General features: G+C 40.4%; 3 protein-coding genes across 6 annotated transcripts in view; all 3 read left to right on the forward strand.

Moving 5' to 3' along the window:
• nrxn1b (neurexin 1b) overlaps positions 1 to 25,282 on the forward strand; it is a gene marked incomplete at its 5' end in the record, with an annotated part of 604,334 nt that overhangs the window by 426,989 nt on the left and 152,063 nt on the right.
• Positions 258 to 18,234, forward strand: tp53bp2a (tumor protein p53 binding protein, 2a). 3 transcript variants are annotated; one of them, XM_087277779.1, is made up of 18 exons: positions 258 to 609; positions 2,180 to 2,330; positions 2,946 to 3,059; positions 4,707 to 4,768; positions 5,015 to 5,116; positions 5,578 to 5,752; positions 5,931 to 6,112; positions 7,448 to 7,612; positions 8,031 to 8,214; positions 8,989 to 9,111; positions 10,311 to 10,435; positions 10,860 to 11,250; positions 11,965 to 12,683; positions 13,952 to 14,087; positions 14,198 to 14,333; positions 15,926 to 16,092; positions 16,321 to 16,520; positions 16,793 to 18,234. In XM_087277779.1, exons 1-18 carry the CDS (start codon positions 601 to 603, stop codon positions 16,832 to 16,834), a joined length of 3,183 nt encoding a protein of 1,060 aa, XP_087133905.1. In that variant the 5' UTR covers positions 258 to 600; the 3' UTR covers positions 16,835 to 18,234.
• Positions 17,120 to 24,628, forward strand: LOC101886535 (A-type potassium channel modulatory protein KCNIP2). 2 transcript variants are annotated; one of them, XM_087278981.1, is made up of 9 exons: positions 17,120 to 18,963; positions 19,602 to 19,814; positions 21,093 to 21,220; positions 21,692 to 21,761; positions 22,074 to 22,144; positions 22,219 to 22,326; positions 22,686 to 22,790; positions 23,972 to 24,034; positions 24,264 to 24,628. In XM_087278981.1, exons 2-9 carry the CDS (start codon positions 19,697 to 19,699, stop codon positions 24,309 to 24,311), a joined length of 711 nt encoding a protein of 236 aa, XP_087135107.1. In that variant the 5' UTR covers positions 17,120 to 18,963; positions 19,602 to 19,696; the 3' UTR covers positions 24,312 to 24,628. The 2 variants fall into 2 exon arrangements, with proteins under 2 accessions (XP_087135107.1, XP_087135108.1); XM_087278982.1 differs by having other exon boundaries at positions 17,120 to 18,905.

Consider the following 25,282-nt stretch of genomic DNA (forward strand, 5'->3'; position numbering starts at 1 on the left):
ATATTTTTACATTAGTGTGAGAGTTGGGGTAAGAGTAGACGTTAATAAAATACTTTGTAAAGGGTAATTTAATAAATAAATAAATACTACTAGGTATAATCACTGTTTTACAATATTGTAATGGTTGGGGTTAAGTTTGGGACAGGGGTAGACATTAATAAAATAAAATTTAATGGGTGATTTAACAAATAATGTAAATAATTCTCGTTAACTTCCGGCAGCAGCTGTATCCCGTCTTGCAGCAATCCAGGGAAGTCTCCGTGTCGTCACTCGCCTCTCAGCAACAGGCGTCCTCCTTCCGACAGCAGGGAGTCAGAGAAAAACAACAGAGGAGAAAGAAATAATATTAATCTTTTTATCAATCTTGATCGAACACTTTCAACATATAAATAAACACACGTCGATATTCGTCATTTGTCGACTAACCAAAACTCTGGCGGAAGGAAAGTTTGGGAAGGCCTCTGACGTCACAGTTTCGGGACTTGTTTTGTTTCACACAAGAATGGCGTTTTTTGATTAACATCCCGTCTAATACCTTCACCAAACCAGTGAAAGTCGGATATTATAACTCCTGTTGACGTTTTCTGGAGCGACGCGAAGATGATGCCTGTAAGTGATGATAGTTTGTTGACGGATAAGTTACTCGTTTGTATAATACGCAAGATTGTAATATTGTGTAAAAATCAGAATCAGGCCTTGCTTATTTAATATTTAATGTTTAGAGTGTTTAAGTGTAATTTTGCCAGTCATCATGCCTGTGAGTTTTGTATTAAGGTTTGATTTAATGATCATCGATACTCGGGGATCTCAGACAGGACCGTGTGTACAGTAATATTGAGATCAGTTTAGTTTTATATTCGCACATTCGGACTTTCTCCTTAAAAATATCATTTCACAAAAGAAATTCTAAATAGTGAAATCATATTAACAGCCAATGACTAATAAAGTCAATTTTAAAACATTGTTCAGTGTTAAATAGTGCTCCAATGCTCATTTTTAAGATAAAAACCTGATTATTACTACTGTAAGTACTTTAAAGTCTTGGCAATTTCATTTTAAGCTTGTATCGATAATCAAATAATATCTATCTATCTATCTATCTATCTATCTATCTATCTATCTATCTATCTATCTATCTATCTACTCAATAGGCAGGCCCAGACATAGTATTTTTGTGCAATTTTGCACATAATAAATTAATCAACATTGTATTTATGTAGACTAATTTTGTAAGTATAGGAGCTGAAAGCATAAATAACATTTAAAATATCAATTAATCTTTATAATGAATTGCATTTTGAGTTTTGATAATCAGCAGGTGCCTTATATAATACATCTAAACATTTCTTTGTGATTTATATTGTACCCAAATAACATAAATATTTGCATGTTAATCAGTAATATATCTGGAATAAATGTCTTAAAAAACGGAATAAATGTGTATGTATATTAACAAACATTTACATGAGTAAATAAATAGAGCAAATGACAGGTTCTGCGTAAATCTGCTGAGTTTTCTGCGGGCACAGAATCAGATTTCATGAGGGTCTGATGGGGATATACAGAAAGCACACTGGTCCACAACTGATCAGGTTGTTTATATACTTTATAGGAAATTAATACTCTATGAGTGACCTTGATGATGTAACGACTGTATGAATTTAATCAGAATTGTTCTCTCTGCAAAAAAATAAGTTTTTTTTTTTTTTTTATAGAGTTTTTGCCTTGTTTCTAATCTAAATATCCAAAAAAAAAAAACTCTTAAATCAAGCAGCATTTCGTAGAAAAGTTAAAGTATGTGGCCTTGTTTTTACAGATAATATGTAAAAAAAATGTTTGTTCTTAAAACAAGTCCTTAAAGGATTTTTATTCTAAAGTTGACATTTCTAACACTCGTTTCTCATGAGATACTTCATAATGTGCATTAACAAAGGTTGATGAAAACCCAGCTTAAAAGTCTAAATAAAAACGTGTTTGTTTGTTTGTTTGGTTTTGTGTGTGTGTGTGTGTGTGTGTTCAGAAAGCAAAACTGTCCAGTTTCCAGTGAGGGTTGGGTTTAGGGGTAGGATGGGGTTAGTGCAATACAGAATATAGTTTTTACAGTAGATAAACAATGCAAACCTATGTAATGTCCCCACAATTCACAAAAGCAACTGTGTGTTTGTATGCGTGTGCGCAGATGTTCCTGACGGTGTACCTCAGCAATAATGACCAGCACTTCAGCGAGGTGCCGATCACTGCAGAGACGGTGTGTGCAGACGTGCTGCAGCTCTGCCGGGAGCCGGGAGAAAACAGCAGCTGCTATCTGAGTGAAGTGTGGAGAGGATCAGGTCAGAAACACCACAAAACAGGCTTTTCTGTCTTATGCTGATGATACACAGGGCAAAAATAATAGGCAATAATATTGTCTAAGTAAGCCATTCGGCTAATTACTTACCCTGTGCCTCACAGGGTTGCCCATTAATGGCATCATTTCCCAAAGATGCCTAGCATCATTGCTCAAAACGTTGCCCTTTGTATCATCAGCATTCTAGTTTTGGTCTTATTTCTAGTCCAAATATGTAAAGACTCCTAAATCATGCAGCATTTTCTAGACAAGCACAAAATATTGTCTTGTTTTCAGAAATAAAATGTCAAAATTACGTGAGTTTCTCCTTTAAGCAAGCACAATAATCTGCTGATAGGGTAAAAGAAATAATGCTATGTCCAAAAGGGAAAACTAGATTATTTCCCTTCCTCCATTGTCAGATTATTTAGCTTGTTTTAATGAAAAACTCACTTCATTATTTCTAAAAAAGACTACATTTGTTGCTTGTCTAGAAAATGCTTCTTGATTTATAAGTTTGTATGTATTTGCACTAGAAACAAGGCATTTTTGCAGTGTATTGACAGGACAAGTGTGTTTTGTCAGTTAAATGTGTGTGTGTGATTCTGTGTGTTTTCAGAGCGAGTGGTCGGTGAGAATGAGAAGATGATGGATCTGCTGCTGCAGTGGGGTCAGCAGCGGCCAGAGGTTCGCTTCTTTCTGCGGCATGGCAGAGCCGCCAGCCAACCCTCAGGTGTTTACCGTGGTATTTAGTGCTGGGGAAATAGAGGGAAACCGTCAGTATGTTTACATGGAGAGTAGTGTATACGGAATTATCAGATCACCATATATTGTATTCCTGTAAGATTGATGCTACTATCGCATGAGCGGACAGCAATGTTATGTTTAATATTTACCACATTGATTTTATAATTTTCAAACTAATTTAGCAACTGATTTTTCACTCATTTAATTATTGGTTTTATTTTCATTATGCTCTATCTAGGAAAATAACTCGGATCAAATCAAATCACTTTTATTGTCACATCATCAGCAGCACGTGTGCTATAATGAGTGAAAAGCAGAGGTGCTGGCTCCAGACAGTACAAAATACAGACAGTGCAAATATAATGACAGTGCAAAATACAAATCAATACAAATTACTGTGCTCTTGTATATATTATTATTAATATTAATAATGATAGTAATTTTGTTCAATAATGAAGTTAAAACATCTAATAGGTCTACATTAAAGCAAAATGAGCTAGTGCCATAGTCATGTTTACTTATTTGGCCATTTATTTAATCGTTCAACTGATTTTACACTAATTTAATCATCTGCTTCATTTTCATTATGCTTTATTTTGGAAAATAACTCAAATCAATGCAAATTACTGTGCTCTTATATATTATTATTAATAATAATAATAACAATAATGATAGTAATTTTATTCAATAATGAAGTTAAAACATGCCATAGGTAGGCAATAATGCAAAATTAGCTAACAGCATAGTCATTTGCTCATTTATTTAATCATTTCTAAACATATTTAACAACCTTTTAACTGATTTTACACTCATTTAATCATCTACTTCATTTTCATCATACATCTCTAAAAATTAAAATCAATGTAAATCACTGTGCTCTCATGTATTATTAATAATAATAATAATAATGATGATGATAGTAATAGCAATTTATTTAATAATGAAATGAAAACAGGCTGACAATAATGCAAAATTAGCTAAATATTGCCTTTTAAATAGTCATAGGCCTCAGGTTTCTGTGATATGTTTGCCTATTATTAATACATGATACTATTGTTAATCAGCACAACCCTAATGCACCCCAATACTCCAATTGTGATATGATTAAGACAATACTCTGATAAAGAGTCAACCATGTAAACAGATTGTCTTGTCAAAATATAGTCTTGTTTTCAGAAATGAGTCAAAATCAAGTGAGTTTTTTTCTTAAAACAAGCAAAATAATCTGACAACGGGGTTAGAAAAATGATCAATTGTTCTTTTTATATTAGTATGTTTGTAATATTACAAATGTTATATTAGATTTGTTATATTAGCATTATGGGATGATGCATTGTTTGCAGGTGCTCATGGTATTGGCCATGTCAGAAAGTTCAGTGAAGTTTGTGATTATGAGCATGGACCAAATATTGTAAATGATAGTCAGATATTATAGATTGAAGTCAGTGACTACATCTTAGTAATATCTTGTGTATGTGTGCTGCTTATAAAAGTTAGCGTACGCTTGTGTTGTCATGCCAACCTTAGTCTGGGTATTTAGATTTTATATTCAGTGTGTTATTTGTTCCACCATTATCTGTATTGTATCGGTTGAACCCTGCCCTGCTGTACTAAGTAATGTGTGTGTGTTCAGACTCCAGGACTCAGAAGAGGAACGGTGTGAAGAAACCTGCAGACAGACGCCTGGAGAACGGGGTGTGTTTGACTGCTGTTTTCTGTTGAAACATTATCCATCTGTTAAGTGATGAGCTCCTGCATATCAGACTGTAAATATGAGAGGAATGCAGGCTGGAGGAACAGGAAGTGCACAGACTGAGCACAGCATGTGTGTCTCTGTGTGTGTCTGTGTGTGTGTGTGTGTGTGTGTGTGTGTGTGTGTGTGTGTGTGTGTGTGTGTGTGTGTGTGTGTGTGTGTGTGTGTGTGTGTGTGTGTGTGTTCAGGTGAACGGGCCGTGGATGGACATGACTCTAGCAGAGCTGCAGGAGATGGCGTCTCGACAGCAGCGTCAGATCGACTCTCAGCAGCAGCTGCTGTCCACCAAGGTAAAGAGACCTCAGAAAACACCACTGAAGGAGAGAGAGAGATGTTAATTAAAAAATATTTATTTATTTATACATGCATGCATATATATATATATATATATAGGGTTTGGACAGTGAAACTAAAAGCCTGGTTTTAGAGCACAGTAATGCATCCCTATGGTGAAGGGCCTCCTTTTGCATATTTCTATATTGGCCCAGTGGAGATCCAGACCAACAGTTCTGCAGTGAGTCGGGCAGCTGTGCTCTGATGTGTTCTGAGTGGATCAGGGTTATCAGCCGGACATTCCTATCAGACAGCCTCCTCTGGCGTCCACAGTTCCTCTTGCTGGATGTGCTTCTTCTTGTTGGGAGTTGAATAATCACACACACTTGCTGTCTTGGTCTCAGAAGGGCAGCGAGAAGCGCACCAGCTTCTCTTCTAATTTCTGAGTGATCTGTGTGTGTGTGTGTGTGTTGTGCAGGAGCAGCGTCTGCGTTACCTCCAGCAGCAGGAGCAGAGGCAGGCCCAGAGCTCCTCAGAGCAGAAGAAGCTCCTTCAGCTGCGGGAGACGCTGGAGCAGCAGGAGGCGCAGCTGAAGATGGTGCGTGCCCTGAAGGGGCAGGTGGAGCAGAAGAGACTCAGCAACGGGAAACTGGGTGAGCGGAAACTGCGTATCCACACTGCAAAAACACTCTTCTTACCTAGAGCTTGTGTCTCGATTCTAATACAGATTCTTAAATCAAGAAGCGTTTTTTTTTTGGGCAAGCAAACATATTGTCTTGTTTTTAGAAATATTGAGTCAAAAGTAAGGGAGTTTTTGCTGTGATTGTGTAGTTGAGCAGGTGGAGCAGATGAATAATCTCCTCCATCAGAAGCAGAAGGAGCTGGTGGTGGCTGTGGCTAAAGTGGAGGAGCTGAGCAAACAGCTGGAGACACTGAAGAGCGGACAGATGGATGCCATGAACAGTAACCACAGCTCTGTGGCCGAGCTGGACAGACTCTACAGGGAGCTGCAGGTAAACCTCCACTCAGCCCGTCTGAAGAAAATAATCGAGTTTCAAATTGTCAAATTGAAAATAAAAGCACATTTGAATGTACAATTTATGGCATTTCAATAGGCCCACAAGACATAATGATGACTTGACTGACTGAATTTGTTTGTGTTTACTCATTCTGCATTCCAGACACAGTCAGAGGTGGTCATTTCAGCAGTGAAATGTTCCAGTTCTGACCTCAGTGTGATCCAGTTATATGTCCGCCATATGTACAGTTTTGAAAATTTCGTCTAATTAAAAAATGCACATTTAAATGCAAAAAAAAAAAACCTGCGTGTGAAGTTTTAATTGAATTATATTTAGTGTAAGAGCAGTTGTTTGAAAGGTTATGCACTTTAAAAAATGATGGTCATTTAATTTCTAATAAATATTTCTTTTCCATATTCTGCTTCATTTGCACCCTCTTGTGGGCATAACAGACAATACAGTACTTTGTCCTATAACCATGAAGTATTGCCTTTAGAATATGAATATAGTGATGCTGTGCTCACACCAGACGCGGAGCGTTTGCGCGTAAATAGCTGCGTGAACATTTGAGATTACTCGCGCGTCAAACCCCGCTTCATTCGCGCGTCAAACCCCGCTTCATTCGCGCGTCAAACCCCGCTTCAGAACAGACGCGGATTCGCGTGATTGGCAGGGCTTCTGTCTGCTCGGTGACTCTAGCTTCGTTGCTAAATGACTAACATGGATTTTATGAAGAAAATAACAGTGTTTATGTGCTTTATGAAGGCTGAAAAAAAGCGTAAATACATTTAGGGCCGTGTCTGAGACCACTACATTATTTCCGGGGTGCATCCAGCTCGGTGAGCTCATAAACTCCTCCAGAAACTGAACCTGGATGACGGAGGCTTTCAGCGGTGCTTCTGACTGAGCCCAGCCCAGTTTGATGAACTTTTTGTTGGTGTCAGCTGGAGGATTTCCCCTGGGACACCGACAACAGGCGATACGTCACAATCACGCCACCACAAGAGCAAGCTCCTGATTGGTTAACGTGGCGCGAATGTCCGCTAAAGTTCAGATTTTCAAACTCCAGCAATTGTTAAGCGCGTCAAACGCTCAATTCACGCATATCGCGGCATTCGCACAGCGGCATTCGTACATATCGTGCCGCAGGATCTCTATTCATGTGTTTGCATTGACTTAACATGTAAATCACTCGCGCTTGACGTGCGTTCCGCGTCTGGTGTGGACGCAGCATTATAATTTTGCTTCTATTTAAGAAGGAAATATGAATGTAGGTTTTCAGACATATTGCCAGCCCTACTCCACAGATCACCTGTGTTTGTTCATCAGATGCGGAAAAACCTGAACGTGGAGCAGAACGCTAAACTGCAGCAGCAGCGCGAGAACCTGAACAAGAGGAACCAGGAGGTGGCTAACATGGACAAACGTGTCAGTGAGCTGCGCGAGCGCTTGTGGAAGAAGAAAGCTGCTCTACAGCAGAAGGAGAACCTTCCTGTGAGTGCTTACAGTCGGATGTTTTGGCTTGAGTTCCTCACTGCCCTATCTTTTAAGGTTTATCAGCAGCCGTTTTATATCCCTGAAGGGTTTATTCTGCAATCACAACCAGCTGGATGTACATTATCCTGGTTATTAGACGGCTACTAGCCACAAACATTATAAATAACTGCTAGTAAATTTTACCTTTATTTTTACCTTTAAATGTATTTGTGTATATATATATAGTTTTATCTATTTCTCAGTGAATATAGCCAATTTATTATGGTGCATTTAAACAAACTGTATTATTAATATTTTAATAGAGATCTGTGTGGAGTGAACTCCTCTATGCCGAGCACTCTATATACAGCAGGATATTTCATATTGTTTTAGTTTTTCCCAGATTGTCTCCTGATGTAGTTTCTGATGTTTCCAGCTGCCTCCAGACGGCCAGGCGCCCCCGCAGACGCCAGGGTCTCGTGTAGCAGCGGTCGGCCCTTATATCCAGTCCTCCACGATGCCCAGAGGCCCTGACAGACAAGACCTGCCCATCAAACACAATTACCCAGAATTCACAGCAACAGCAGGGCATCAGGACAGGAGCGCTCAGCCTGGAGCAGGTCTGAAGATCTCTAATGTACAGTCTAAACAACGCATGCTGTCATTGATGAGGAGCTTATTATTAATTACAGAATTATTACAGGCTGTCCACGAGCTCTTAAAAAGTCTTACATTTCAACATAAACATAATTTAAGGATTTAAAGGTCCCGTGAAAATGAAATAAAAAATGTTAGATGTTTCTGTTAGTTTTAAGAATATCTAGTGTGCTCCAAAACTGACAGCATTTGTTTAGAAAATATAAAATGAAATAAACATCCAGTGTTTGCGGTTTATCCGCCTAAATTGATCAATGATTTTATTAAATTTTTTTATAATTATGTTTTTAGGGGTTTTGGTGCTATATGTCGGTGCACTTAACCACTAGGCTATTGGCACCGACAATGATTTTGTTTTTGTCGTCGTCTCATATTTCATCTTCTGACCAATCATATGCTCTCTAGTGTTTGGCATGCCCCGCCCCCTACTTCTCATTGGTTGCTTGTTTGATGTACTAGAGCTCAACTACTCTCACTGGCAGAGCTGTGAGAAAAGGAAACGCTATTGGCTGTGCTTTTTTTTAAGGGGAGGAGCTCCTAAATGTCCCACCCTCTTCATTTTTCTGTTGAGATCATGTCAAACATTAAAAACTGCACACTTGGAGCACACTAGATTATAGAAATCCTATATAAGACATACTGGTACACACATGTACAAATTTTAATTCCACAGGGACTTTAAGAAACTGTTTACCTGTGCTGTTATCATCGGAATAATCCTGAAACTCCTTCTGCAGGTTTGCACTCAGGAAAAGCATCCTCGAAGTTGGCGAACTGGAGTTTGGCGAATGCGAAATCCGGCAATAATCACGTGACGTCCAGCCTGCCACGCATGGTGAGCCAGGCATCGAAGAGCCAAGGTCAGTTTCTACATTTGCACCACTGGATGAACTGCGAGCTGATGAACATATAAAAATATGTGACGAGTCTAATCATTTAAGATGCATTGTTTACAGCAGTAACCCAGGAAACATTCAAGAATATTATAGGCTGTTTCTCAATACCAATGTTATGCACAGTTGTGTGTCTGCAGAATCACTTTGATTGACATTCTCCCTTTGTACGTGTCATCAAAGGGGGAAAGCCCCGCCCACTAGTGCCCATCTCTCAATCTCATAAGCATAAACAGCAGCCCTGAGTGAGAAGCAGCCGTCTGTTAATTAGCCATTAGAGTGTTTGAGCTGCTGAAGATGATGTCAGCATAGACTAAGAGGATTATAGATGTGGAGTTCTAGATGAACAGCGACAGGAGCCACATAGACTGACAGAAGCATCAAGCACACACTCACACTGAAGCACACACACACACCTGACCAGCAGTCACAACACACACACTGCTGCTTCATATCTGTCATGCATATGCATCTGTAGCTCCGCCCTCTTCTAAAAAGAGCACAATCTCATTTGCATTTAAAGTGACAGTCACCAAAACACCACATAGAAGCATCAAGCACACACTCCCACTGAAGCACACACACACACCTGACCAGCACTCACAACACAGCTATTTTCAGTCTGTCACTATACTGATGCACAGGCATTTGTAGCTCCGCCCTCTTCTAAAAAGAGCACAATCTCATTTGCATTTAAAGTGACAGTCACCAAAACACCACATAGAAGCATCAAGCACACACTCCCACTGAAGCACACACACACACCTGACCAGCACTCACAACACAGCTATTTTCAGTCTGTCACTATACTGATGCACAGGCATTTGTAGCTCCGCCCTCTTCTGAAAAGAGCACAATCTCATTTGAATTTAAAATGACAGTCACCAAAACACCACATAGAAGCATCAAGCACACACTCCCACTGAAGCACACACACACACCTGACCAGCACTCACAACACAGCTATTTTCAGTCTGTCACTATACTGATGCACAGGCATTTGTAGCTCCGCCCTCTTCTGAAAAGAGCACAATCTCATTTGAATTTAAAGCGACAGTCACCAAAACGCCACTTTTAGGATTAAAGTTCTTAAATCTTTACATCTTTACTGTCTGTTAAATAGACTCTGCTGGCGTAAACACACGCTCTTCTGCTTCTGGTCACAGATAACACAGACGTGCAGAAACGAGACCCGCGGGTGCGTCCCGTCTCCATGTTTGAGTCCACTGATCTGCCTGCAGCCGCTCTGAGGAAAAACCAGAGCAGTGAAGACCTGGTGAGAGACGCACAGGTAGAGCTTCACCACACACACACACACACACACATGCACTGGCTGCTTCATTTATTTATTTTGTGAAAACCATTTCTGCGTCCCAGTTTGCATACTATCCATCCTAAGTGGTATTTTATAATGTAATTAGTGTGTCTCAAACTAACTCAGACTCAGCTGTTATAGTTTGTCAGCTTTGTGTTTAGTTAAAGAATTAATAAACGATTATGGCCCATAATTATTTACATTTTATGACAAGTAGCCGTATAATAAGTGGATTAAAATGCATCCAGGATGGTTGTTTTCATAGAATAAACCCTTTAGTCTTCAACAGCTCTGCTTCTCTTCACATCGGGCTGCTGATAAACCTGTCAGGCTTTATTCTGAGATACTTTATCCATAGCTTAACATCCTCCAGATTATAATTTTGTTTTCTTGCACACAGAGCGCTGTGAAGACCATAGTCAAGGTTCCACCTCCAGTTCCATCTAAACCTAAACAGGCCAACCTGCCGTCAGGAGGGCTGATGGGATATGGGAAGAACACCGGCACCTACCCCGGGAAGAGTGCATCCCCGCAGCCGCCCGCCGGCCCCCAGATTGGCACTCTGCCCTCCAAACTGGAGGCTCCACCAGCGGCCACGGTGCACCCGTTCAGCCCCGATCCCCCTGGAGCCAAAGACACAGGCGGGCAGATGCTGCTGAAGCCGCAGACTGTGACCGCCAGCTCCATCTACTCCATGTACACACAGCAGCCCAGCAGCGGGAAAGCAACGCAGCAGAGCATTCAGGGTGCGCTGAGTCGAGCACAGACCCGCACCGGACACTTCATCAGCGGTGAGGGAACTTGAGTTATATTCTCCAAAGAGTTCTGCCAGAGTAAAGGCTCGATCAGATGCTAAGATCTAGGCTAGTTTTTTTTTTACAGCAGATGGCGTTCTAGGCTAGTTTATTACAGCAGATGGCGCTCTAGGCTAGTTTATAACAGCAGACGGCGCTCTAGGCTAGTTTAAAACAGCAGAAAGTACTCTAGGCTAGTTTAAAACAGCAGGTGGCACTCTAGGCTAGTTTAAAACAGCAGGTGGCACTCTAGGCTAGTTTAAAACAGCAGGTGGCGCTCTAGGCTAGTTTATAACAGCAGATGATGCTCTTGGCTAGTGTATAACAGCAGGTGGCACTCTAGGCTAGTGTATAACAGCAGATGATGCTCTTGGCTAGTGTATAACAGCAGGTGGCGCTCTAGGCTAGTGTATAACAGCAGATGATGCTCTTGGCTAGTGTATAACAGCAGGTGGCGCTCTAGGCTAGTGTATAACAGCAGATGATGCTCTAGGCTAGTTTATAACAGCAGATGGCGCTCTAGGCTAGTTTAAAACAGCAGACGGCGCTCTAGGCTAGTTCTACCATAACATTTAAATTTGGGTTGAACTATCCCCTCATGAATTCATTAATCTTTTCGAGCATTTCTCCTTTTATTCCTGCCTGTTTTTCAATCTTGTGATTTATATGAATCAGCTGACAGTGTATTGTTTTCTCCTGATGTCCCTGTAGTTTACGGTAAGCCAGTGACGTCCGCAGGCCAGCCGTCTCAAACCCCACACCCTGAGAACCCATACTTGGACCCCCCCAGTGTCTCCGAAACCCTTACCGACCACAGTCCTGCAGAGCCCATTTCAGAAACCCCAGAAACAGAGCGCATTCCCAGACCCCTCAGTCCCACCAAACTGCTGCCCTTCATCTCGAACCCTTACCGCCACCAGAGCGACCTGGACCTGGAGGCGCTTCGGAAGAAACTCTACAACGCCCCACGGCCCCTTAAGAAACGCAGCTCCATCACAGAGCCTGAGGGCCCAGGCGGCCCCAACATCCAGAAACTGTTGTATCAGAAGACCACTCTGGCGGCGATGGAGACGGTAAGTCCTCCTGGAGAGGAGGAGAAGGAGACACTAGCGAAACCGCAGGGATACGATGCAGAAACCCCAGAAGTGCCTGAAGAAACACTTCCCGAATTTCCAATCGCTCCTGAAGTGGAAGCAGAAGACGTTCCTCCGCCGCCACCTCCTCATCCGGCCCCGAAAATTGACGCATCCATTATCATCCCACCGCCACAGCCGGAGAGCCCTCCACCTCCACCTCCTCCTGACAGCTTCATGGAGGATTTCCCGCCGTATCCTCCACCTCCGTATCCAAGCAGTGCCGAGCAGGACAATCCAGACGACACCTTCAACATGAAGCCACCAGAGGTCACGGGACAGGTTCCCTTCCCACCTGTAAGAACTTAAATTTGTTTAACAGTAGACGGCGCACTAGGCTAGTTTATAACAGTAGATGGCGCTGTAGACTAGTGCTTGATAGTGCTCTAGGCTAGTTTATAATAGTAGACATTGCTTTAGGCTAGTTTATAACAGTAGATGGCGCTGTAGACTTGTGCTTGGTGGTGCTCTAGGCTAGTGTTTAACAGTAGACGGCGCTCTAGGCTAATTTATAACAGTAGATGGCACTGTAGACTAGTGCTTGATAGTGCTCTAGCTTAATGTTTAACAGTAGATGGTGCTCTAGGCTAATTTATAACAGTAGATAGCGCTGTAGACTTGTGCTTGATGGTGCTCTAGGATAATGTTTAACAGTAGATGGCGCTCTAGGCAAGTTTATAACAGTAGATAGCGCTGTAGACTAGTGTTTGATGGTGCTCTAGGCTAATGTTTAACAGTAGATGGTGCTATAGGCTAGTTTATAACAGTAGATAGTGCTGTAGACTTGTGCTTGATAGTACTCTAGATTAATGTTTAACAGTAGATGGCGCTCTAGGCTAATTTATAACAGTAGATGGCACTGTAGACTAGTGCTTGATAGTGCTCTAGCTTAATGTTTAACAGTAGATGGTGCTCTAGGCTAATTTATAACAGTAGATAGCGCTGTAGACTAGTGCTTGATGGTGCTCTAGGCTAATGTTTAACAGTAGATGGCGCTCTAGGCTAATTTATAACAGTAGATGGCGCTGTAGACTAGTATTTGATGGTGCTCTAGGCTAATGTTTAACAGTAGATGGTGCTATAGGCTAGTTTATAACAGTAGATGGCGCTGTAGACTTGTGCTTGATAGTACTCTAGATTAATGTTTAACAGTAGATGGCGCTCTAGGCTAATTTATAACAGTAGATAGCGCTGTAGACTAGTGCTTGATGGTGCTCTAGGCTAATGTTTAACAGTAGATGGCGCTCTAGGCTAGTTTATAACAGTAGATGGCGCTGTAGACTAGTGCTTGATGGTGCTCTAGGCTAATGTTTAACAGTAGATGGCGCTCTAGGCTAATTTATAACAGTAGATGGCGCTGTAGACTTGTGCTTGATGGTGCTCTAGGCTAATGTTTAACAGTAGATGGCGCTCTAGGCTAATTTATAACAGTAGATGGCGCTGTAGACTTGTGTTTGATGGTGCTCTAGGCTAATTTATAACAGTAGATGGCACTGTAGACTAGTGCTTGATGGCGCTCTAGGCTAGTGTTTAACATCAGATCTCTGTCTGTGTTTGGTGTTCAGGGCAAGAGGACAAACCTGCGTAAATCTGGATCCGAGCGCATCGATCACAGCATGCGGGTGCGCTTCAATCCTCTGGCTCTCTTACTGGACTCGTCGCTGGAGGGAGAGTTTGACCTGGTGCAGAGGGTCATATATGAGGAAAGACTCTTTTCACTGTTTAAACTTCAGTGTCAGAGTGTGTGTGTGAGTGGATATTAGTATGTCATAGACACTAACGACACTGTTCTGATGTTTGTTTGCTTGAACAGGTTGAGGATCCGAGTCAGCCGAATGACGAGGGCATCACTGCGCTCCATAATGCAGTGTGTGCGGGTCACACAGAGATCGTCAAATTCCTGGTTCAGTATGGAGTCAATGTGAACGCAGCCGACAGTGACGGATGGTGAGCAGCGCCTTAACACACTGCAAAACATACAGGCTGTTTAATCACATGATTCCACTTCAGTAACTAATAGTTGATGAGGTGTGTCCTATATCGCATACTTGTGTACTAATCTATGTAGTTTGAATAGTGTAAGTAGTACAATTATGCTGACAAATCTCAAAAGAATAAGTGCCTTCTGAATACCGGGATGATGTACCTATTGGTTCAATACACAGACGTAGGGAAGGGGAGCAGCTACTGCGAAAACGGAGGAGTTGGTGGTGAAGACGAGGGGCTACTGATGATGAAGGGGTGGAGCTGCCAGTCAAGGGGAGGGGCTGATAATAAAGAATGAGGTTATGATGATGAAGGGGTGTAGCTGGTCATAAAGAATGGGTGGAGCTAATAAACAAGAGGAGGAGCTGATCATAAAGAGGGAGATTATAATGAAGGGGAGGGGCTTATCATTAAGAAGGGCGGTTATAATGGAGAAGGGGAGGGGCTTATCATAAAAAGAGAAGGTTATGTAAAAAGGGAGGGGCATATAAAGAAGGGGAGGTTATAATTAAGAAGGGGAGGTGCTGATCATAAAGAATTAGAGGTTATAAGGAAGAGGAGGGGCTGATCGTAAAGAAGGGGATGTTATATTGAAGAAGAGGAGGGGCTTATCATAAAGAAGGGCAGGTTATAATGAAAAAGGGGGGTCTTATTATAAGGAAGGGGAGGTTATAGTGCAGAAGGGGAGGGACTTATAAAGAAGGGGGTTATAATGGAGAAGGGGAGGGGCTTATAAAGAAGGGATGTTATAATGAAGAAGGGGAGGGGCTTATCATAAAAAGGGAAGGTTATGACGCAAAAGGGGAGGGGCTTAAAAGAATGTGGTTATGAGCAAGGGGTGGGGTTGGTCATAGAGAAGAGGAGAGGCTAATGGACAAGGGGAGGGGCTGGTCATTAATAAGGTGAGGTTATAATGAAGGGGAGGGGCTTATAAAGAAGGGGAGGTTATGGTGATGAAGGGGAGGGGCTGGTCATAAAGAATAAGAGGAGCTGAAGGACCATGGGAGGGGCTGATCTTAAATTGGGGTGTTCTGATGGGGATGAGTTAATTGAGAAGGGGAGGAGCTGATAATGGAAAGGGGAGGGGGCACGTCTTGAAAAGGAGTGTATGCAAGTTAAGGGGAGAAGCTGCCGATTAAGGGGAGGGGCTGTTAGGTGACTATTTATTTTGGATTGTGGAAGCATAATTCTTATGCTTAATAATTAAACTGATCATAAATCCTGCTGAGGGTGAATACTGTGTCATATGATGGTTATTTGTTTTGTTAATATTTCTTTCATTAACTTGGGCACCTTTAAGCACAGATCGAGGAGCATGAAAGCATGTTGTTTCTACAGAATGTTTTGTTGATCTTTGTTGTTGGTACTTTGTATGCATATTACATTACAGTCATTCATGTAAGATCTAAACAGTTATATCTGTGCTGTCTGGTTTATTTTAAATCGTCTACTTGAGAATAACGTTTAAATATCGACTTTTATCAATAACAAACATGTTTGCATGAAAATGAAGCTTTGACAAGGTTGTGTGTGTGTGTGTGTGTGTGTTTCAGGACTCCTCTGCACTGCGCCGCGTCCTGTAATAATGTGCAGGTGTGTAAGTTCCTGGTGGAGTCTGGAGCGGCCGTGTTCGCCATGACCTACAGCGACATGCAGACGGCAGCCGATAAGTGTGAGGAGATGGAGGAGGGATACACTCAGTGCTCGCAGTTCCTCTACGGTAAGCGTGGGAAGATTCTCCATTCACTCTGTGCATGGGTACAAATAGTACTTGTTCTAGCTTCTATGGAAAGTCAAAGGTTAATGTTTCAGCATTCTTCAAAATATCTTCTTAAGTGTGACAATAAAAAATTCACAGGAGGGAGAATAATTGTCAGATTTGTCCAATATCTTGCAACCCTTGTTTTAAGCTTGTCTTTATAGCACATGTGTTGGTTTCTCACTTCAGGTGTGCAGGAGAAGATGGGCATCATGAACCGTGGTGTGGTGTACGGGCTCTGGGACTACGAGGCGGCGCAGGAGGACGAGTGCTCCTTCCGAGAGGGTGACTGCATGAGTGTGATCCGCCGAGAGGATGAGCTGGAGACCGACTGGTGGTGGGTGCGCTGCGGCGGTGCGGAGGGATACGTGCCCAGAAACCTGCTCGGGGTGAGTGATGACAACACACAGCATAAAGAATATCGCGAGAAAAGCATCGATGATATGTCAGTATCTGTAAATAAAGATGAAGTGTGTCAAACGTCACACACATCAAGTATTTAATAACTAACATCACATATGTTGTCAATAATAAATGGAGCTTATTGGATTCTCGGAGGCTGTGGAAAATAAAGATGAAAATGCGTGAAAAATATTACATTTATTGTTGTTTACAACCTTCAAAATAATTTTTAATGTTTTGTTTTTTTCTTTCTTCACAGCTGTATCCCAGAATTAAACTTCGCCAACGGAGTCTGGCTTAAGTGAACACACACACACACACACACATTACACACACACACATTACACACACACAACAAGCAGCTGGTCAACTCCACTAGTTAATGACGCCTGTTTTTATATCTGATGTTACAGTGTTGTTTTTCTGTCTCTTTTTTAACCCTTGTGTGCTGTTCAGATTGACTCCTCTTTGGTGATGTTGCTGCTGCTTTTGCTCCATTGACTTCCATTATAATCACATTTATTGACTGTAAAGCCATGATAGCAGATCATCATTTAGTCATGAAGTGATTCTCAGTTTAATTGATGGTACATTTAACACAAAAACATTCTTGAAAAAAAGTGAAACTTTTCTTTCATAAGCTGAAATAAATGCGAGATTTGGGAGGAGAATAAGGCTGTGAGTATCGAGAGGTCATAGTGCATTATGATAACGAGACCCTCAATGCAAACTAATCTCCCTGTCATCTCTTTTCACCCTTTATACATAGTCTGCCGTAAATATTAGGTTGGAACACAGCGTTATGTTTAAACTGAGTTCAGTGTTGCAACACAAAAATATTTAGTAGTGTGCAAGTTGTCCCTTTAAGTCACAACTAGGTTATGTTTTAACTTACACACTGCTGGTGCAACCGGCCTGAACTCCATATAACAGACAGAAACTCTTTAGCACAGGCCGATCTAAAGAGTTAATGCTGACAACTGATGATCAACAGTATAAATGACACACTGCCCCTCTAAATCCCAACAGGGGAAACCAGAATGCTTGATGATCTGCTGTCATGGTTTTGCAGTCAATAAATGTGATTATAATGGAAGTCAAAAACAGCAGCAACATCACCAAAGGGGAGTCAATCTGAACTGTGTGTTGATGAGTTTTTGAACAATGTCAACACATTTTCCTAAAATATGCATCAAATTGAGATTTATCTCCATAAATCATCTCATTTGCTGAAACAGGGAAAACTGGGGCCAAGCTAAGCCTCAAAATCAGCCCAGAGTGGATGAAAACAACCCACCAGCACACACAGGGTTAAAGTGTCTGAATATACGTGACTAGCTCGAGTAGAATGTGCTTTACTTTTGATTTTTGCTCAAGCATGTGCTGGTCATTTTTACATCATGTTACACGATGCTTTAAAGACATTTATCATCAGAGAAAGATCAATGTTTTGATATGTTTGTCCTCTTATGAACAATGTTTTATACACGATGCTGGAAAACTGGCCTTAATACGCTGCATTTCTGGACCAATAGCGATCAACCGCTGAGACTTTGATTATGAGAGTGATGTTCTCAGATTTACTAAGACATTCCTTTATTAAATGCTGTGTTTGTGTATTCGTCTTCTAAATGATCTGACCAATCGGCAGCAGGAGGAGTGTCACATGATCAAACAATAATAAAAACACTGTGAAATCTGTCCTGTGAGGCGGCGGACTCCTGTAAACATTTCATCATCGAGGTGTTTTCTGCGTGTGAGGAGAGATTGTGATCATGATGCTAGCCACATAGTGAGGCTTAAGGTAGCACAGCAAGAAGATCACTGGTTCGAGCCTCGGCTGGTGCAATTGGTGTTTCTGTGTGGAGTTTGCATGTTCTCCCTGTGTTTTTGTGGGTTTCCTCTGGGTGCTCGGGCGCAGTCCTAACACATGCACTATAGGGGAACTGATCAACTAAACTAGCCGTAGTGTATGAGTGTGTGTGTAAATAAGAGTGTATGGGTGTTTCCCAGTGATGAAAGGGCATCTGCTGTGTAAAACATATGCTGGAATAGTTGGCAGTTCATTCCTCTGTGGCGATAAGAGATTAAGCCATAAAGATAAGGAATGAATTGTTGGTCTTAATGTGAATAATGAATCATTTAATAATGAATTAATCAGTCGATTCGCTTGTTTTTGGTAGTCTTTAATCAAAATCTGCTCTGGAATGGCTGTTCTTCTCTGATTGGGTGAAATATGTTTAGCCACGCCCCTCAAGCCATTAGTTTGCTAAGAGTAAAAAATAAGGGGTGGGGTTAAAATGAAACCCCACCCCCTATGTAATATTCCGTTTTAGTTGGAAACGCATCATCATACTGAAGAACAGGTCTTAGTGTGTGTATGTGTGTATGTGTGTGTGTGGATAACTGAAATTGTTTCTCTCTGAAACTGTGTGTGTGTAGATCAGTGTGTGTATCACTGTATCTGCGAGTTTGTGTGGATAACTGTGTGTGTGTGTTCATTGTCTACAGAAAGCGCAGCACAGATGTTAATCATGTTGATGAAAATGTCAAAGTTCAAGCGCTCTGAACACACACACACACACACACACACACACACACACACACACACACACTGAACTCTGCGTTTGGTTTTCTCTTATTTGTATGTTGGTTTCTGTAACAGTATTAAATGTGTGTATCAGCAGAACACAGGAGGTTGATGTTGAGGTTTTCCCCATGTTTACACACAATCAGAGGGAGAACAAGAGTGTGTGGGACAGCAGCTGTATTTCTGCATGCAGCGTGACGAAGAACACACACACATAAACACACACACACACACTTCCAAAACAAGCCCATGAATTACTAATGCAGGCTTTTGTTGCTTGATGAACTGTCATGAAAGACTCATAATAGAAGTGTGTAAGTGTATATATGTGTGGGAGTGTGTATGTGTGTTTGCACATATATGTGTTTATGTCTATGTGTGTCTGTGTATATTTTTGTGTTTTGTGTATATTTGTGTTTGTGTGTGTGTGTGTGTGTGCACGCTCTCTAAAGAGTCATGTAAGACTCATAATGGAAAGGTGTGTGTGTGTGTGTGTGTGTGTGTGTGCGTGCGTGTGTGTGTGTGTGTGTGTGTGTATAAATATAGCACTCAGTCACTCAGAGCAGTGTGTTGATGATGATGTCTGGCTCTCAGACGGTCAGTCTCCTGCTGCCGGCTGATGAAGCTGGAGGTCTGTATATCCTGATGCTCGTCTCGTTGTTTCCGCTCTACTACTGGATCCTCAAAGCAGGTCAGAGTCTGGAGTTCTTCTTTCACACTTTCTTTGTTTATAAGCAGTGAAATTAGGGTTTTTATAGGCTCTGGAAATGCTGGGTTTTTGTTGTAACCCAACGCTGAGTCAAACAAAATACAAACACAATCGTTGAGTTTGAAAAAGCTGTTAAATTTGATGTAAAATTCCGTTTTAATTGGAAATACTCAATTACATGATGTATATTATGCAGAAATGTTTTTTTATGACTTAAATTTGATGAACAAACAAAATTAACCTGACATTGGGTTTGTCCAAATTTGAATTTATGGGTTAATACGACCTAGCATTTTTTGAGGCTTCTCTTTGTTTTGATATAAATTAGTAATCAGCCAATCACATGGCAGCAGCTTAATGCATTTCGGCATGTAGACATGGTCAAGACGATCTTCTGCAGTTCAAAGTGAGCATCAGAATGGGGAAGAAAGGGGATTTAAGAGACTTTGATCGTGGCATGGTTGTTGCTGCCAGACGGGCTGCTCTGAGTATTTCAGAAACTGCTGATCTACTGGGATTTTCACGCACAACCATCTCTAGGGTTTACAGAGAATGCTCCGACAAAGAGGAAATATCCAGTGAGCGGCAGTTCTGTGAGCACAAATGCCTTGTTGATGAGGCCAGAGGAGAATGGCCAGACTGGTTCCAGCTGATAGAAAGGCAACAGTAACTCAAATAAGCACTCGCTACAACCGAGCTCTGCAGAAGAGCATCTCTGAACACACAACACGTCCAACCTTGAGGCGGATGGGCTACAGCAGCAGAAGAGCACACCGGGTGCCGCTCCTGTCAGCTAAGAACAGGAAACTGAGGCTACAATTCACACAGACTCACCAAAACTGGACAATAGAAGATTGGAGAAACGTTGCTGCTCTGATGAGTCTCCATTTCTGCTGACACATTCGGATGCTCGGGGAAACAAGACAATATGTTTGGCTTGTCTAGAAAATGCTTCTTGATTTAAGAATGTTTAGATATTTAAACTAGAAACAAGACAAAATATCTAAGTGAGAAAGGCATTTTTCCCCCAACAGAGAGTGCTAATTATATTTGAATATATTGTAGTTTTATTTAAAATATATGTCTTAAGTTTTTCTATTTATTTATTTGATATATTCAAATGTTGACTGTAAAATTAAGCTCATTTTTATCTGTTTATTATTGACTCATAGTAACATTCTTCACAGCATTCTCTTTAACTAAACCTGCATGTGTATCAGCATGTGTTTGCAAGTATTTGAGATGTTTGTTTTCCTCCAGAGAGTCCTGAAGATGAGCTGAAGATTTTCTCCTTCGTCTGCCATCGTCCTGAACAGCTGGAAATACTGCAGGAGGAAACTAAATTCAGCAAAACAGAGCTGCAGTTCCTCTACAGGGGCTTTAAGAACGTGAATACACATATAACATCAGCACATTACACTTCTCCCTCCACACATTACCAAAAAACCGACTCTCAAATGTACTTGAAACTGCAGTGCAGGGATGGACATAAACTCCAAAGAATAATGACGTATTTTATGTGTACTTGGTTTGTAGTTGTTTTTACTCTTTTGATTGAGTGGCTTATTACGCTTATTTTTTTCACATATTAGTCAGATTAAAGCTGCAATGCTAATTATTATCCACAGTCTCTAATCAGCTACAGAAACACTCAAATGCATGCTACACACAAATAAATTAATTAATATCCTATAAATAAATAAATGACACATTAGAGTTAGTGTTATTAGTCACTTCTTAAAATGTCTATCATATCATCATAATTGACTTCTTTAGATATTTCTCAGATTGGTGTATAATTAATTGCGTGTGTGTTGTGTTTTGACAGTGTGTGAGTGATCAGATGTTGTGTGTTTCAGGAGTGTCCCAGTGGATATGTGAATGAGAAAGTGTTTAAACTCATTTACTCTCAGTTCTTCCCTCAGGGAGGTGAGAAGCTGCAGAATACACTTTATTTTGCTGCAAATTAACTTATAACTTCAATTTCTTTTATGTTTAATTTAATTTAGTCATTTAGCAGATGCTTTTGCCTAAAGCGGCGTTCAGTTGACTTTATATTTTAATGTTTCTACTGTGGTTTGTTAGTGTTTGTAAAATGTATTTTAATTTAATTTAGCCCAAATACTATTTTCTTGTAAAGTTTTTACTGTTGTTGCAACAGCACAAGCAGGTTTTCCCTCATATTAAACAAAGATATGACCGTTTATTGTTGATTATGGATGTGTGTTTTCTCTCTCTCAGATTCGTGTGTGTATGCTCATTTTCTATTTGAGGCTTTTGATACGAACAGAAATGGCTGTCTTAGCTTTCAGGTGAGCTTTTTGAGATTTTATCAAACACACACTCACAAAACCATTTCTCACATTAGTGTTTGTTGGTGTTTCAGGAGTTTGTCGCTGGTCTGTCGCTCATCCTCAGAGGCTCCATGTATGACCGACTGAACTGGGCCTTTAATTTCTATGACCTCGATAAAGACGGATTCATCACCAGAAAGGTATTTCAGATTCCAGGGTGGATTACTAATGAATTACAATCTGGTTACTGATTACAAATTACAAGACAAAATGTGTAGTCAGTAATATAATCTCTTAGATTACACCTTTATGTTACTTTTATGTCATGTACCTATAACACTTTTGTACTTTTTAGGTACTAATATGCACTCTTGAGGTGTTAATATTGACGTTTTAGGTACAAATTTGTACCTTTTGAAAAGGCACCACCCTAGTGACAGCTTGTGTACCTTTACAAGTACTTAATCCAGATTGCATTATCATATGAATCTGACTGGTTTACATCCCTATAATGCACTGCTGTAATGATGTAAACACATCTGTGTGTTTTTTTTTTCAGGAGATGATGAACGTCATGAAGTCCATATATGATATGATGGGGAAATATGTGCATCCGGAGATTAATGAGGAAACTGCCAGAGAACATGTGGAGAACTTCTTTCAGGTGAAAATACTACAGTAAATACTAGTGCTTTGAACCATACTGTGGTTATACACGATACATTATAATATTTAAAGCTCTTCAGGATGCTCCAGCATTAACTATAGTGAACTGATATAATATAATAAATATTGTAGTATACTATACTAGTTTTTACTGTAGTAAACCGAGGTGTATTCCAGTATAATATACCCAATAGTTGTAGAAAACTACTGTACCGGGTCATTTGCTACTAGTACTAGTGTGGTAGAAACAACACAACACATCAATTATTATTGTGGTTGTGTTACCATAGCAACTGTAGAATCATCATGACAGAGCAATTACTGTAGTTGTGTCGTGTTACCATAGCAACTGTAGAATCATCATAACAGATCATTTACTGTAGTTGTCGTGTTACCATAGCAACTGTAGAATCATCACAACAGATCAATTACTGTAGTTGTCGTGTTACCATAGCAACTGTAGAATCATCACAACAGATCAATTACTGTAGTTGTCGTGTTACCATAGCAACTGTAGAATCATCACAACAGATCAATTACTGTAGTTGTCGTGTTACCATAGCAACTGTAGAATCATCACAACAGATCAATTAGTGTAGTTGTCGTGTTACCATAGCAACTGTAGAATCATCATAACAGATCATTTACTGTGGTTGTGTTACCATAGCAACTGTAGAATCACCACAACAGATCAATTACTGTAGTTGTTGTGTTACCATAGCAACTGTAAATAATTTTTAAGTTTATAAAGTTGTCATTCTGCATTGCGGGAAACAGCTTTTCATGCCCTCAAACAGATTTGTCCAGCCCAAATGCAGCAATGAACAGATGAAAATCATCCTTCTTGCTCTTCTAAACAACATCACATGCACGTATAAACCTGTTTAACCAGTTTACACTGAAGTGACTTGAAGGAGTTTAAGAAAGTTGTCATTCTGTGTTGTGATAAACCGCTTTTAGGCCCTAAAACAGTGCTTCAGGACAAATATTGTTGCAAATAAAAGTGTAATAAAGTTGCTTATACTTTGACAGTGGACCCTGCTTGACTGAAAGGTTTTAGCTTTTGTTTTTAAAACGTTCAGACAACATTGAAAGGTAACATTCCCATAATGCCTGCTGAATGATAGAAAGAAGAAGAAGTGTTTAATAATCAATCCTGAATCTGATCAATGTTTGCAGAAAATGGACAGAGACAGAGATGGAGTGATCACTATCGAGGAGTTCATGGAGTCCTGTCAGAAGGTGCATTTCTCCATCACTCGTTCATTTATTATTATCACAACATTCATTAAATAATACAGTACAATACAAACAGCTTAGAGTGACCATCAGCCAATCAAAACCATTCAGCAGACATGTCATATAGTCTGAGATAACTGAAGCAGTTCATTTGCTGAAGCGGTTTCTGTGATATGGTCATTAAAGTGTTGCTGTTTCTTTTATCTGTCTTTGTCTTGTGTGTTTATGTGAGGATGAGAACATCATGCGCTCGATGCGGCTCTTTGACAGCGTCTTCTAGAAGTGTCTGCTCGCTCTGGATTCATCTCTCTCCTGTATGAATATCTCTTTTCGTTTAGAGACACAATGAACTTCATCGGTGGGATCTTCTTCTCTGAACACTAAGCTAATAAGCATTTCACACCTGTAACCCTGCTGTTTGGACTGAAGATTGGACTGCAAAAAACCCTCTTTTTCATTCTGTTCCATTGCAGCCATTTGCTAAAATAATTTGAGTTCATTTTTCCCTTATTAATGTACACACAGCAGCCCATATTGATGGAAAAACACAGAATTGCTGACATTTTTGCAGATTTATTAAAAAAAGAAAAACTGAAATATCACATGGTCAAAAGTATTCAGACCCTTTTAAAGTTGTCTATTGAAGACAGAGTAATACTGGAGTTTTACACATTGTACAGTGACTCTGATGTGTGTGTGTGTGTGTATATATATATATATATATATATATATATATATATATATATATATATATATATATATATATATATATATATATATTAAAGATTTAAGAATAAAAAAGAAAGAGTGTGTGTTTCATTTGATAAATTAATTAGCCTATACCCAGGTAGCAAAGAATTCTGGCCCAGATTTGGCATAAATCTGGCACAGCAGGCATTCATCCGGCACTGGCATACAGCATGTGGACCAAACATGGCCCTGGTTTGGCAGAGGTGGGACCGTCTTTAAAAAAGCACACAATACTTGGGATGGATGTAAATTGTAGTATTTGGCCCAGATGTTAATAATTGATATGTGGGTCATGTAAGTTGACTCACATTTAAAATACATTTTTACTATTTTTAAATTCTACCAATCAGGTTCTTTTGAAAAAAAGCACCTCCATAGCATGCCTAAATCGCAATGATTCATGGGTTTATCAGTTTCATTGCAGTTGTGACCCACCAACATATCTGGCCCAGTTCAGGCTCAGTTATGGGTTATTACTCTTGTCTGGAAGTCAGACTTGGT

The sequence above is a fragment of the Danio rerio genome, chromosome 13, assembly GCF_052040795.2.
Source record: "Danio rerio strain M-AB ecotype USA chromosome 13, GRCz13ab, whole genome shotgun sequence".
Classification (NCBI taxonomy): Eukaryota; Metazoa; Chordata; class Actinopteri; order Cypriniformes; family Danionidae; genus Danio; species Danio rerio.